The sequence below is a fragment of the Phlebotomus papatasi genome, chromosome 3 (genome assembly GCF_024763615.1).
Source record: "Phlebotomus papatasi isolate M1 chromosome 3, Ppap_2.1, whole genome shotgun sequence".
Lineage (NCBI taxonomy): Eukaryota > Metazoa > Arthropoda > Insecta > Diptera > Psychodidae > Phlebotomus > Phlebotomus papatasi.
In genome coordinates, this window is record NC_077224.1 from 36637338 (window position 1) to 36649840 (window position 12503).

The following is a 12503-nucleotide window of genomic DNA, read 5'->3' on the forward strand; positions in this document are numbered from 1 at the left end:
ATTTTGAGCAAAAAACCTACATAACTTTCCAGGAAGAGGAATTATCTGTCGGATTATTTTTCCCAAATAACTCAAGGACTAAGGTAACTAAAAATCCATTCGCGACAGCACTTCGGATATCAATGGCGCGGAAATTAATTATTCAAAATCACTCAATTTTCGTATGATGTGTAATCCTATAGTAAGGAATGGGTTAAGTGATCATATTTAATTTCTATAAATTTTAAAATATTACTGTGCTCGCGAATATTAATTTGGCCTTATACAGTAGAAGTCCATTTTATAAAGAATTAATTTGAGATTTATCTTCATTTCGTTCTATAATGTATGGTCACAGAATCTTTAATAAAGACATTAGGGAAGGATTAATTTGAAAAATAAAATTTTAATGCAAGATCCTACTGTTTTGCTCTTAATTTATTGGTTGTTATCAACCTTTTCACTAAACCTCTATCAATTCATTTCATATCGTTCGTTTTAATTCCTCTGAGCTATGAGTGCAATTTTTTATTATTAAACGAAAGAGCTGTATTAAGATCTTTCAGCGAGAAACCCCTCGAAATAAATTCTATAAATCCGTTTGATAGGATTTTGATTGCTTCTTGGTTTTTGTTGCTGCCCATTTCGATGATTTTTTTTTTTCTACATCTCTTGAGTCAGTCTCTAAATCTCACTATTATCTAATTTTGCTAATTTGTTTACTCAAAATTGATATTGATTTACTGGCGAGAGTGAATAAAATAAAATGCAGAGATGTTGATAGGCCAGGTTCCGGATCAATTGAGTTTATTGGATATGAAAAGAGGAGAGAGAAGATGCGCAGAAAATTGAATGTCTGGTGCAAAATACCCATATTTTCAATCTTTATTATAAGTTATTTGTGGACATGAGTTTATCGATGTAATTTGAATGGATAAATGGTAATTGATGGACTTTTTTTTCTCTCTCTACTAACCACTATTAATGCTATCATTGGGAATGTTTGATGACGAAAAATCAAAAAATGAAAAAAAAAACAGCACAAATTTTTGGTAAGTGTCACGACACTTTTACTTTCTGCCATCTTTATACACAAAAAAAGATTCAGTGGAAAATTAAATATTTATCGTGGTTTTTATTTCTACTGTGCGTGTATTTAATTTGTATAATTTGAAAGATACACAAAACCTTGACGGGGTATTAAAATAAATTGTGTGTGAGTCAATTGGAATCCTCTCAACTTTTGTTGGGTTTGTTCAGGGGAAAAATTCGTGTCAATTTATTGCTAAAAATAACGTCATGTTTGGAATATGTTTTTTTTTTTTTGGTTAAAATCTTCAAAATATGCGATAATGGTTGAACTTAGCCATGCTTGTAATTTACATTTTTCCATTTCTTGGTGTCTTTTTTTTTGGGGAAAAAAATGGGATTGTAGTACGAGAATAGCCAGAAGAAGCGTGAAGAGAAAAATCGACTGAGATTGAAGGAGAAGGAACATCGATTTGGTGGTGCACTGAGACGAGAAACCTGGATACATCCGGAGGGTGGTAGAAGAATTCATCGGACTTCACCACTCGATCCGGCTGCCAATCGAAGTGGTGATACGAGTGAAGAGGAAGAACTCGAGAATTTGGAGCCCATTGAGGTGAGTTTGCAAAATATCCGTTGGAAATGTTTCTTGTTCCATATGGGGAGAATTTCTTGCGATGATTGAAGGTGGACTTTTTTCTCTGCAGCTCAATAAGCGATTCATTACGAGTTACTTGCATGTCCATGGCAAATTGATTACAAAGATTGGCATGGAATCTTTCACTCAATGTGCTGTCCAAATGCTGAGAGAATTTCGGGCTCTTCTCCGAATCTCACCAATTCCCATCACATCGTTGCGTCTTTTGCAACTGGCATCACTCAATATGTTTGCCATCGACTGTACCCAGCTTAGAGGTGAGTAAATTATTATTTTTTTTTATCGAATTAATATTTTAGCACTATGTGAAGCTTCTTCAATGGCTTTTGCCTCAGTTCTATTTGCCTTTTGTGTGAAAAGACAGCGTGGTGAAGGAGAGGGATAATTATTCATAAAAAAAAATTGGTCGAATGCTTTGGGTTTGTCTGAATACTCGAAAAAGTCTGTCTACACATTATGACAAATTTCTGTCAAAAATGAGCTTCAAGAATTGAGCATCAAAAAATTTGCCTATACATATTGGTATGAATTTTTGACAAAAAGATGGGTTTTTGAAGAAAATTTGTCTAATGTGTAGGCAATTTCTTTCAAAAATCATATCCAATTCAAAGTATTTTCCATCAAAAATTTTTGAAGGAAATTACCCTCTACACATTGGAACTAAATTCATCAAAGTCATTTTTGACAGAATTCTTGAAGGAAACCATTAAGGCGTCTACACATTGGGAGCAATTTTCGTCAAAAATTGCGTTTTTGACAGAAATTTGACGTTTCCCGCTATAAAGGTCTCTACACATTGTAAGAAGTTTTCGTCAAAAATTGCTCTTTTGAAGGAAATCGTTCGGACTGTTGTAGGCAGAACTGTCAAAATTCTGTCAAAAATGCAATTTTTGACGAAAATTGCTCCCAATGTGTAGAGACCTTAACGCTGCAGGGAATTTCCTTCAAAAAAGCAATTTTTGACAAAAATTGCTCCCAATGTGTAGAGGCCATTACAATTCAAGATTGTTTCTCATGAAAATTTGCTGTTTTCTGATGGAAATGGTGAAAAAGGCGTTTGGTGAAGTTCCTTGGGATAGTATTTAGTGAATTTGTATGGCAAATTTTCCAAAAATGCAAAAGAATAGTGTTTTTTTTTTTGGAGATATTGTTCCTAGTGGAATCCGATTTGAAGGAACATTTCCTCTAATTTTTCTCTAGAAATTTCCAGAAGTTAATGCATCAGTGTACGAAGCCACTGTACTGAAGAACACCTCAGGAATACACAGTTGCAATGATTTCCGTCAATATCTAGAGAAAAATCAAAGGAAATGTTCCTTCAAAGGCTGGATTGGATTCCAACAGGAACAACATCTCCAGGAAAACACTCTTCTTTTCCTTCGCATATTTGGGAAATTTTGCACATAAATTCACTAAATACTATCCCAAGGAACTTCACAAACATTTTTCTCGCTTTTTTCAAAAGAGAAATAACAAATTTTCATGAAAAGCAATTACAAGAGCAAGGGACTTGGAAATGACAGCGATCTGTCAAGAATTTTTGATGGAAAATAAACCCAAATGTGGAGGCATTTTTCTTCAAAAATTCCTTCAAAAATAGAAATTTTTCTTTCAAGAATTCTTGAAATAATTCTTGATGAAATCAGTTCCAATGTGTAGACACCTTTAGTGTTCGTTTAAATTGGGGTCTTTTGAAATGCATCTCACTGTTTTTCTACATTGAAGGCATGACACAAATATCCCTTCTGGAAGTGTCAGTTTCCCATGGGAAACTGAGTATTTTCACTCTGGATTGAATTCATTTCCAGAGATGCTTCCGGAAGGGACATTTGTGTCCTGCCTTCAAGTTTAAGTCACTGCGTCAGTTTTCATACTTCATTGTTTTTATACACTTGTGGGCTTTAGGAAGTTTTCACTGGTGGTTCGTTTATTAGATAAAATATCCATATCCTGAACACTCACAGCTGGAAAGAGAGGAAAGACATTGAAAGATTGATTGAAACATTGAAATTCGAAATTGTGAAAATTTTAGCCGAGACACTTTCGGAGAATTAAACTCTGACTGTGAGAACACCGATTGTTCATTGTAATCCTACATGTGTGTTGGATATTTTATTCTTCGAAAAATAGATAAAAATGAGCTAGTCATAATTTCAAGTGGCCAATGTCAGTCTTTACTTTGTTGTGAGGTAAATCAAAGAATGAATATAATATCATTGTCCCATTATAATGCCATTATGAATTTAATGTGAAAATTTGATAATCAATTAGAATTTTCGAACAGAAACGATATTTAGTGAAAATAGAATCATTTCAGCTGAGACACTTTTAGACAAGAAAATCCCAAATGTGCACATTACGAATAAAATTAAGAGGATTTTTATTTAGGGTAAGTGTGCCAAATTTCGGCATAGTTGCATATAAGCACCGAAGCCCTAAGTTTGAAATGCAATAATTTTAATTCATATTGATATTTTTTGTTACTTCCTTTTCGGGAGGGTTGTGTGGAACCTTGAAAACTAGTTTATCATCTTTGTTTTCTTTAAATTACTTCCTAAAATATTGAAAAATTTATAAAAATATGGACATTGCTTTGGGTAGTATTCCGGCCACTTTGAGTGAAATTCCCGCCACCTTTTTTCTGGTCACCTTTTGTAACGCAACGGATAGAAAATTTCAAAACGTCAAACGAACGAGTTTAATATTTAGTTTAATTCGTTTATATGACCTACAAGCCCTAAGATCTTCCGTTTAATTTGTCCTGAAGACTTGAAGAGTAGCATCTCAAATTTACGCGAAGATTCCCGTAGCAATTTGCCCTTCCTAAACCCTTTCAAGGCCTTTTCCACATCATCTTTTTCATAGAAGCAATGGTTTTTTCTCTGGACATTGTAGAACACAGAAATTGAAAAAAAAAACATAAAATGAATAAGAAATTTAGGAAAGCAAAAGATGTTGCCGGAATAAGCAACACTACCTCAACGGAGAGACGCTCACAAACTATATACATTTTTACGCGAAATACAGGATCCAGCTGTGAAATTTTACCCGAAATTTAAAGATTGATTCACTATCAACATAAACAGAAACAATCTTTAATGAAAACTAATCAATTTTCATGAAAAACACCGAAGGAAAACCTTTTGCACTTCACCACAAATCGTAATACTGCTAGAAACACAATCGATCTGTCACATTTTTTGTAAGACTCTTTCCACACTGAGTTTTTACAACGCAATTTAAATTCAAATTATACCTAAAAGTTAACGGTCTTTGTGTTAATACAGTAGACTCTCGCAAATTCGGCTCTTTTAAGATCGGGCTACTTTTTAATTCGGGCAGCGGTTACATTTGAAAAAAGTTTGTTATCATTTTTCAAGATTGATTATGATAAGCAAATGAATCAAATATGCTCAAATTTGGTATTGTTTGTCTTAGTTTTGATGTGATTTTGCATTATTGAGGGATTTTCATGCAATTTACGTTATATATGAGTGTGTAAACTCAATATCTATATGCACACGAATAAAAAATCGTTGCATTTCAAAAACTTTGTCGCCCGAATTTCTGTCTAATTCGGCTAACATTTTGGTCCAATATGCCCAAATTTGAGAGAGTCTACTGTACATCCAAAAATGAATAAATATTTAAAACCAAAATGAATTCATTAATTATTCGAAGATTACATACCTAATTTTAATTAATTTATTTACATGGCCGAAATTACACTCAAAATGGCCGAAACTAGAAGCTGGTCGAAATTTGGCACACTTCCTCTAATAGAAAGTTGTCGATACACTCTTTGATTTTTGCTTCCTGAAACTAGGAAAAAAGAGCTAGGATCCTATTTTTTTTAGGAAATGTGAGGCTTAGCACCAGCTATTGAAATATATTGCGATGAGTCATAACTATTGATTAACATAGGAAAAAAATAGTTATTATCAAGCTTGGATCGTATCAAGCATGGTCACTTTCCCCTATATGTAACTTTTATAACAGTTTCTTAATATGGAATTTTATAAATATTCCCAAACTTGTCCGTAAATTTAATTTGAAAATTCTAATTTGAATTTGAAATTTTTCGAACATCAGTGACACTGTGTAAATAGGAAAGTTTATACCTTTTAGCAGAGACACTCCTGTATACGGGAATTCTATAACAATATGACAATGTCATATGACAAATATTTGTGGTTAAATTTGGAAGCAGGGCAACATTAAAGGCCGGTGAGTACCGAATGGCCATTACAAGTAGCTATATGAAACCCTCAATGATTGATATGAGTCACATATTAGAATAATCTTGCTGATTTTACCACATGACATTTTCATACTGGTTTAGAATTCCCCTACAAGAGAATCAAAATCCGGACATGAGCGCGTGCTAGTTCATTTAGAAAGATATTGTGCTCGAATTCTTGTTTTAACTTTATGTCTCTGAAGAGTTTTGAACTAAAAGAGAGAAATAAAGAAATAAGTTTTAACAACCTAATAAAAGCTATAATAAATGAAATTTTTATATAAATCTGGAGAATTACTATAACAAGACCTTTTCCACGAACCTTTTCGAGTTTAAGACAAATTTTTTTTAGCAGTAAACAAAATCATGGGCATCATTATTCTTTTTCCATGTGTTAGAGGGATAAATATTAATTTTCTCATGTTTAGACGATTTACCTAATTAATGCGAATTAATTCACTCACTTCTCTCATCATTCCCATCGTCGAAAAAAAAGTAGCCGCGCTTGTTAAAACCATCAAGTATTATGATGTCGTTATTCTATTATTTCTTATTTATTAACACATTTGCGACTTTGTGAATTTAATTCAAGTTATGATAACGACAAAATTTGAATTTTATTTTTATTTTTTAAAAATTATATGCGTCTTTTGGTGCTGTGTGGCTATAATTAAACTGGAATAAATTTATTAAAAAAAAATATAACGTTGAGCTCTGTTATAAATGATTATGATGATTTTGGTTCTTTTTCTCCTTTGCATTTTTTCACTAACAACATTCCTGTAATTTAATAAATACGCACCGGCGAAAAAATAAGTTATAAATGGAAAGAGTGTGGTTGATTCCGAAAAAGGCAAAGAGAGTTGGGTATAAAGAAGATGTGTTGGATGTAATAACAATTTATACATGCATATAATGATGTTGAGTTATGTCGAATGGGACAAATTATGCCAATATTCTTATTGACAAAGCATGTGGTATCAATTACAAATTATAATAAATTAGTCAAGTTTGAATGGGAAAATCAAAGGGAATTATATTGTCATCAATATTGATGAGGATTATTGCTGTTTCTTCTTCTATCTTGTCGCCATGATCACTCTGATCATTTCATTTTTTTTTGTTTTTCGTTTTCAGTATATGAAGATTATAAAAGTAGATATTTGAGTGATCGTATGGATTAGTGATCGTTCTTTGTGATCTTCACTCGATCTCTATAAGTAAAAACAAGATCGATCAGGTGAAGAATTTACCATCTCGGGAATACAATGGGATTGTGTGAGGAAAAAAAGTAACTCGAAAAGTACATTGTATTGTGATCATCTCCTGCACGATCATTTGTGTGTAATGCAAAAAAAAAGGGGTGGTGAAACGAATAAGATTTTGCAGAATACCCGAATTTGATATTTTGCTCTGAAAGTTATGATTTTACTCTGTTTGTACACAGAAAAAGATATTTTGTAAAAATGTTCGTAAATGTTTGTGAATTCCTATGGGGGAGTTACGAAATGCTCGTGAATCGTATAACCTACAAATAAGTTCGTAAATATTTGTACTTTTTTCACAAACATTGTTCGTAACATGATCATTTGACGAACATTTTTTGTACTTTTACAAACATTTGTTCGTAAATGTTCGTAAATACACAAAAAATGTTCGTAAAATTTTGTCATTTGTTTGTAAATGTGCGTAAAATGTTCGACAGGAAAACAAACATTTACGAACAAATGACAAAATGTTACGAACATTTTTTTGTGTTTTTACGAACCTTTACGAACAAATGTTTGTAAAAGTACAAAAAATGTCCGTCAATTACCATATTACGAACAGTGTTTGTGAAAAAGTACAAACTTTTACGAACATGTTTGTGGGCTGTACGATTCACGAGCATTTCGTAACTCCCCCATAGGAATTCACAAACATTTACGAACATTTTTACAAAATATTTTTTTCTGTGTATACTGCTGAAAACGGTCTTTTTATAGATCAGAATTTGGGTTACTCAGGTTAGTAACCCATGATTGTCGTTTGCTCCTCTTTCAGGAATATGTTCAGATTCGATTTCAAGACAATCCCAGGCAAAATTCTGAATTTACTTCAGCCACTTTATCCTAGGCCTGCTCTGAGGTTGACGAATGATTTTATAAACTAGAATCATTCATTTTCAATTGGTTTACTCCGGTTTAAACTTGAAGATTTTATAGGAAAGTTCTCTGAATGCTCCAAGTTGATAACACTTACCGTTTGACCTGGCATAGTTCTTCACTAGAGAAGAACATGTTGGAGCACCCTTCATTGCTAGCTTCCCGGAGATTGAGACCCACTGCTCATTCCAAAAGGCCACACGAAACGAATCCAGCGTCTTCCTCACTTTACTGTTGAAAACCGACTGAGGAGTCGATTCGATTGTGCATTCGGAATAACTCGTCGAGCACTTACAACTCCATCTAGCGGAACTATATAGCGTATATAGCGATATCGTAACTTGAGGTTAGCCGCCGTTATAGCACCCCCAGAGTTACCACCCTAGCTGAACAGTAATTGGTACCGTTAGCTTAGAAAAGTCTTCGTCAAGATGGGCTTTCTCCCTCCAACTCCTCTATGCTCAACAGTCCTACTACTCTATAGAGGGTAAACAAATGTCGTGAGGTCATTTTTCATAATTAAGTTTATATTTTTCATTTCTTTATTGCAAAATCAAGGAATAGTGCACATTGCTCTTTCTATAGAGTTGGAGCAATAAGGGGAGAAAAACTTTTATCGCTCTTCTTGTCCCTTCTAGCTTGATCTTGTTTATAATACCTACATTCAATTCAGGGGAGTTTTTCTCAATTCACTCTTTTGCAGTTTCGTGTGATGCATAAGGTTTTTGTCGATTTGCGATTGAGAGAGTGAGAAAGAGAGGGAAGAGAGAATAGAGAGAAAAAGAAGATGCGATAGAAATATTCACACATACAATGTAGTATAGATGTTGGAAAATTATATTGGCAAGGCTGTTTCAAGGTCGATCAGAACATTGCACTTATTCTTTGACGATGTGACCTCTTATGCTTTTTGGTGTTTGTTGCTGCGGGATTTGTTTGTTTTTTTTTCTCTCTGCATTGCCAAGAAGATGATAAAAACATCGATGATGGGGAGGATTGTTGGTGCCGATTGATTTGAATGTTTGAATTTGATTGTTGCTGATCTCCATGATGTCTGTCTTTCGTTTTTATTGTGATCCTCGTCCTTTTTTTTTTTTGATGTTGTGGTGTTATTGAGAAATTGTGTTTACATAAAGAGAATTAATTTATTCATCGAGACAGGTGATTGAGACAATTGAATGGGGATGTCTCCCAAGAAGTAACTGTTTGGTATTACTATTACTATGTTGTGGATGAGGTAGAAGAAATTTGTCCATATCATTAGAAAGAAGCAATGTAGAGTGTTTGTGTTGAACGGTTTCTGCTATTTTCAATTTCCTCTCATTTTATTTAATTATAATAAATACCAATGAAGACGGTATACGGAGTGAAATTGGTTGATGAAGAAGAGTGTCCGGGAGGAAGCAACCAGATAGAGGAGTCCATGTGCTGTGGCGATTAACTATCTTGGGTCTCCTCTACTGTATACATATAAGCTTTTGCATCATTCCTTTTAGGATATAGGGGGATAGTTGATTGTTGCAATATATATACATATATATTTTTTTCTTTTCCACCAAACTCTCTCCTCTTCAGTTCCCTTCATCACAAGTCACCTATTGGCGCCACTTTATATAAATTCCATTCGATCTTAGGCGCCTCGATCTTCTTCTTCTCGTTTGTTGGCTATTTTAAGATACAGTCGCACTTCTTCTTGCACATGCACTTTATCGTGAAAAGTGTGCGGACATGATTGTGGATGGGGGAAGAGTCAAGAAAACCAAAGGATTTCATGCTATAGTACTTCACTCGATCGATTTATAAGTATAAATAGAATCTTTCTTTCTCTCTCTATTGAATTTGCCATGACAACACACAAGGGACAAATGTATTGATTATGATGATGATGGTGCAACAAAACACAAGATCGTGTGGTGAAGCAGTTATAGTAATTTACTCACTCCTTTTATATCACTCAGTAGCGTGATCATTTCCATTTGTGAGGATCACACGAACAACAACACGTCTTCACCCAACGATGAGTGATGATTTTTAGGATTTTCCATCTGTATTCCATATAAAACGATTATAGCTCGAGAGGTTTGCAATTTGATTAATAAAGGATTATGCTACAATGTGGTGATCCTCTAGAAGTGATCTTTAATGATCTTCCGGATTCTACACATGGAAAAAAATAAAAGAGTTTTGTGGAAAAAATCCAAAAATATAGATTTTACTATTTTAAAACGTACTTAAAGAAAACACTGTCAAAAATCTTTGAAAAATAGTTTTTTTTTTATATAAAATAGAAAAGATCAGAAATAACATTTTAAAAATGTCGCGTATTTTGAGACTCTGAATTTAGAAACGAAGATTAAGTTTGAAATCAAGAAAATTTGATAAATTTCGTTATTTCAAAATAAAAAAGTTCAGAATGTCAAATCTATGAAATAACTTAGACAAGATTCCAAGATGTAAACGTAAACACCGAAATTAGAAGCAATCTTCCAATCTCTTCAATTCGGACACCAAGATCAAGATTGTTAGAACTAGCTTCTCCCCAACGGTTATACCCCCCGTTGGTATTTGAATTGACATCTTAAATGTTTCTCGGAGCGGCGCCGATTTCTCCTCCTACACAGAAAAAAATATTTTGTAAAAATGTTCGTAAATGTTTGTGAATTCCTATGGGGGACTTACAAAATGCTCGTGAATCGTATAACCCACAAACAAGTTTGTAAGAGTTTGTACTTTTTTCACAAATATTGTTCGTAACATGATCATTTGACGAACATTTATTGTACTTCTACAAACATTTGTTCGTAATTGTTCGTATAATGTTCGACAGGAAAACAAACATTTACGAACAAATGACAAAATGTTACGAACAGTTTTTGTGTCTGTACGAACATTTACGAACAATTGTTTGTAAATGTACAAAAAAATGCTCGTCAAGTGATCATGTTACGAACAATGTTTGAGAAAAAAGTACAAACTTTTACGAACTTATTTGTGGGTTATACGATTCACGAGCATTTCGTAACTCCCCCATAGGAATTCACAAACATTTACGAACATTTTTACAAAATATTTTTTTTCTGTGTAAGAGCGCTCAGTCACTGGTAAAAATAAAAGGGTCAAATTGACCTTTTTCAAAAGGATGGATCGTATTTGACCCTTTGAAAGGTTCACTTTTGTATCTCTTGAAATTTAGTATGCACATTTATCACGAATAATCATGTTTTATTGTAAACTTATTACTGATATCATATTTCTCTCATCTGAGCGAACACCAAAGATCACTTTTTCATAGTTTTTTTATTCGTTTATTCCGGAATTAAATAAATGTCAAAACCGTGACCCTTTCGAAGGGTACCTGGTGACCCTTTCAAAGAGTCAAATATGATCCATCCTTTGGAAAAGGGTCAATTTGACCCTTTTATTTTTACCAGTGGTGTTAGCTTGTGAGTTACCCTTTCGAGAGGGGCATCGTAGAGAGGATTATTCTTGAGACTTAGTTCATGTAGGATCGTCGTATGGGGTCGTGAGGAATATATCGCTAGGAGGAATGCTGGGAGTTCTGGAGAAGCCTCTGGCGGGCAAGACGCTCGTTTACGCGATTTTCTTAAGCACTCCGTTCTTACAGATTTCCTGGCGGATTTAACAAGATTATAATTGACAACATGATAATAAGTTCGTATTCTTGAGTTAAGAAATCAATAATCAATCCAAAGAATAATAGGGATTTGTTTATTTATTTATTTATTTCGCTCTTAATACTGATACTTTAGCGTTGAAACGGGATCCAGAAGGCCCGAAATACTTGTGGTTTATTCAGAAATATAGTTGATTGCTGGTTTTACCATTGCAGCTTAATAGCACAGCAATTGTGAACTATGCCAGGTCCTAGAAGCCGAAATTAAATAAGAAGGATTTCTATAAGACAGTGTTTGATGAGGAAAATTGTCTAAAAAGTACGCAAACTTTAACATGTAATTTTATTTACCTACAAAAAAAATCACATCTGGAATTCCCCGCATTTAAAAAATAAAGTATTATTCATTGGAATATTAAAAATTTCACGTGGGCGTAATCATGCCTATAGACCAAATGGTTAGAGATAGAATCTGGGGATCTTCGGGGGATACTTCATGGATGCTTCAATAAGTATGGACAATCTTGAAATTTTGTGTTATGTTTAATTACAAAATATACAAGTAAACTGATCACTTAACTTACAGAATCTCTACCCCGGTTCCTCTTGAAATGTTGTGTCGCATTACTAATAATTTTCTGTGTTTATTTTTCATTACGGAAGAAAATATTTACGTGAGAATGTTTCATGTGCGTATGTTGTCAAAAAAAAAAAGAAATTGTTCTAATTTTACACTAAAATGATAGACATATCCTGTTGAATGGCCTTACTACAAAACCAGCTACATTTCTCTCAGTGAATCACTGTGGAATTTTCAAT

At 33.6% G+C, this 12503-nt stretch overlaps 1 protein-coding gene across 2 annotated transcripts in view; it reads left to right on the forward strand.

The window, feature by feature from the left end:
• Positions 1-12503, forward strand: part of LOC129805527 (telomerase-binding protein EST1A) — a 67435-nt gene that overhangs the window by 19758 nt on the left and 35174 nt on the right. For both annotated transcript variants that reach the window (XM_055853492.1, XM_055853494.1), the window contains 2 exons: positions 1415-1624; positions 1716-1923. In XM_055853492.1, coding sequence (XP_055709467.1) covers positions 1415-1624; positions 1716-1923 — 418 coding nt within the window. The remainder of the gene's footprint in view (positions 1-1414; positions 1625-1715; positions 1924-12503) is intronic.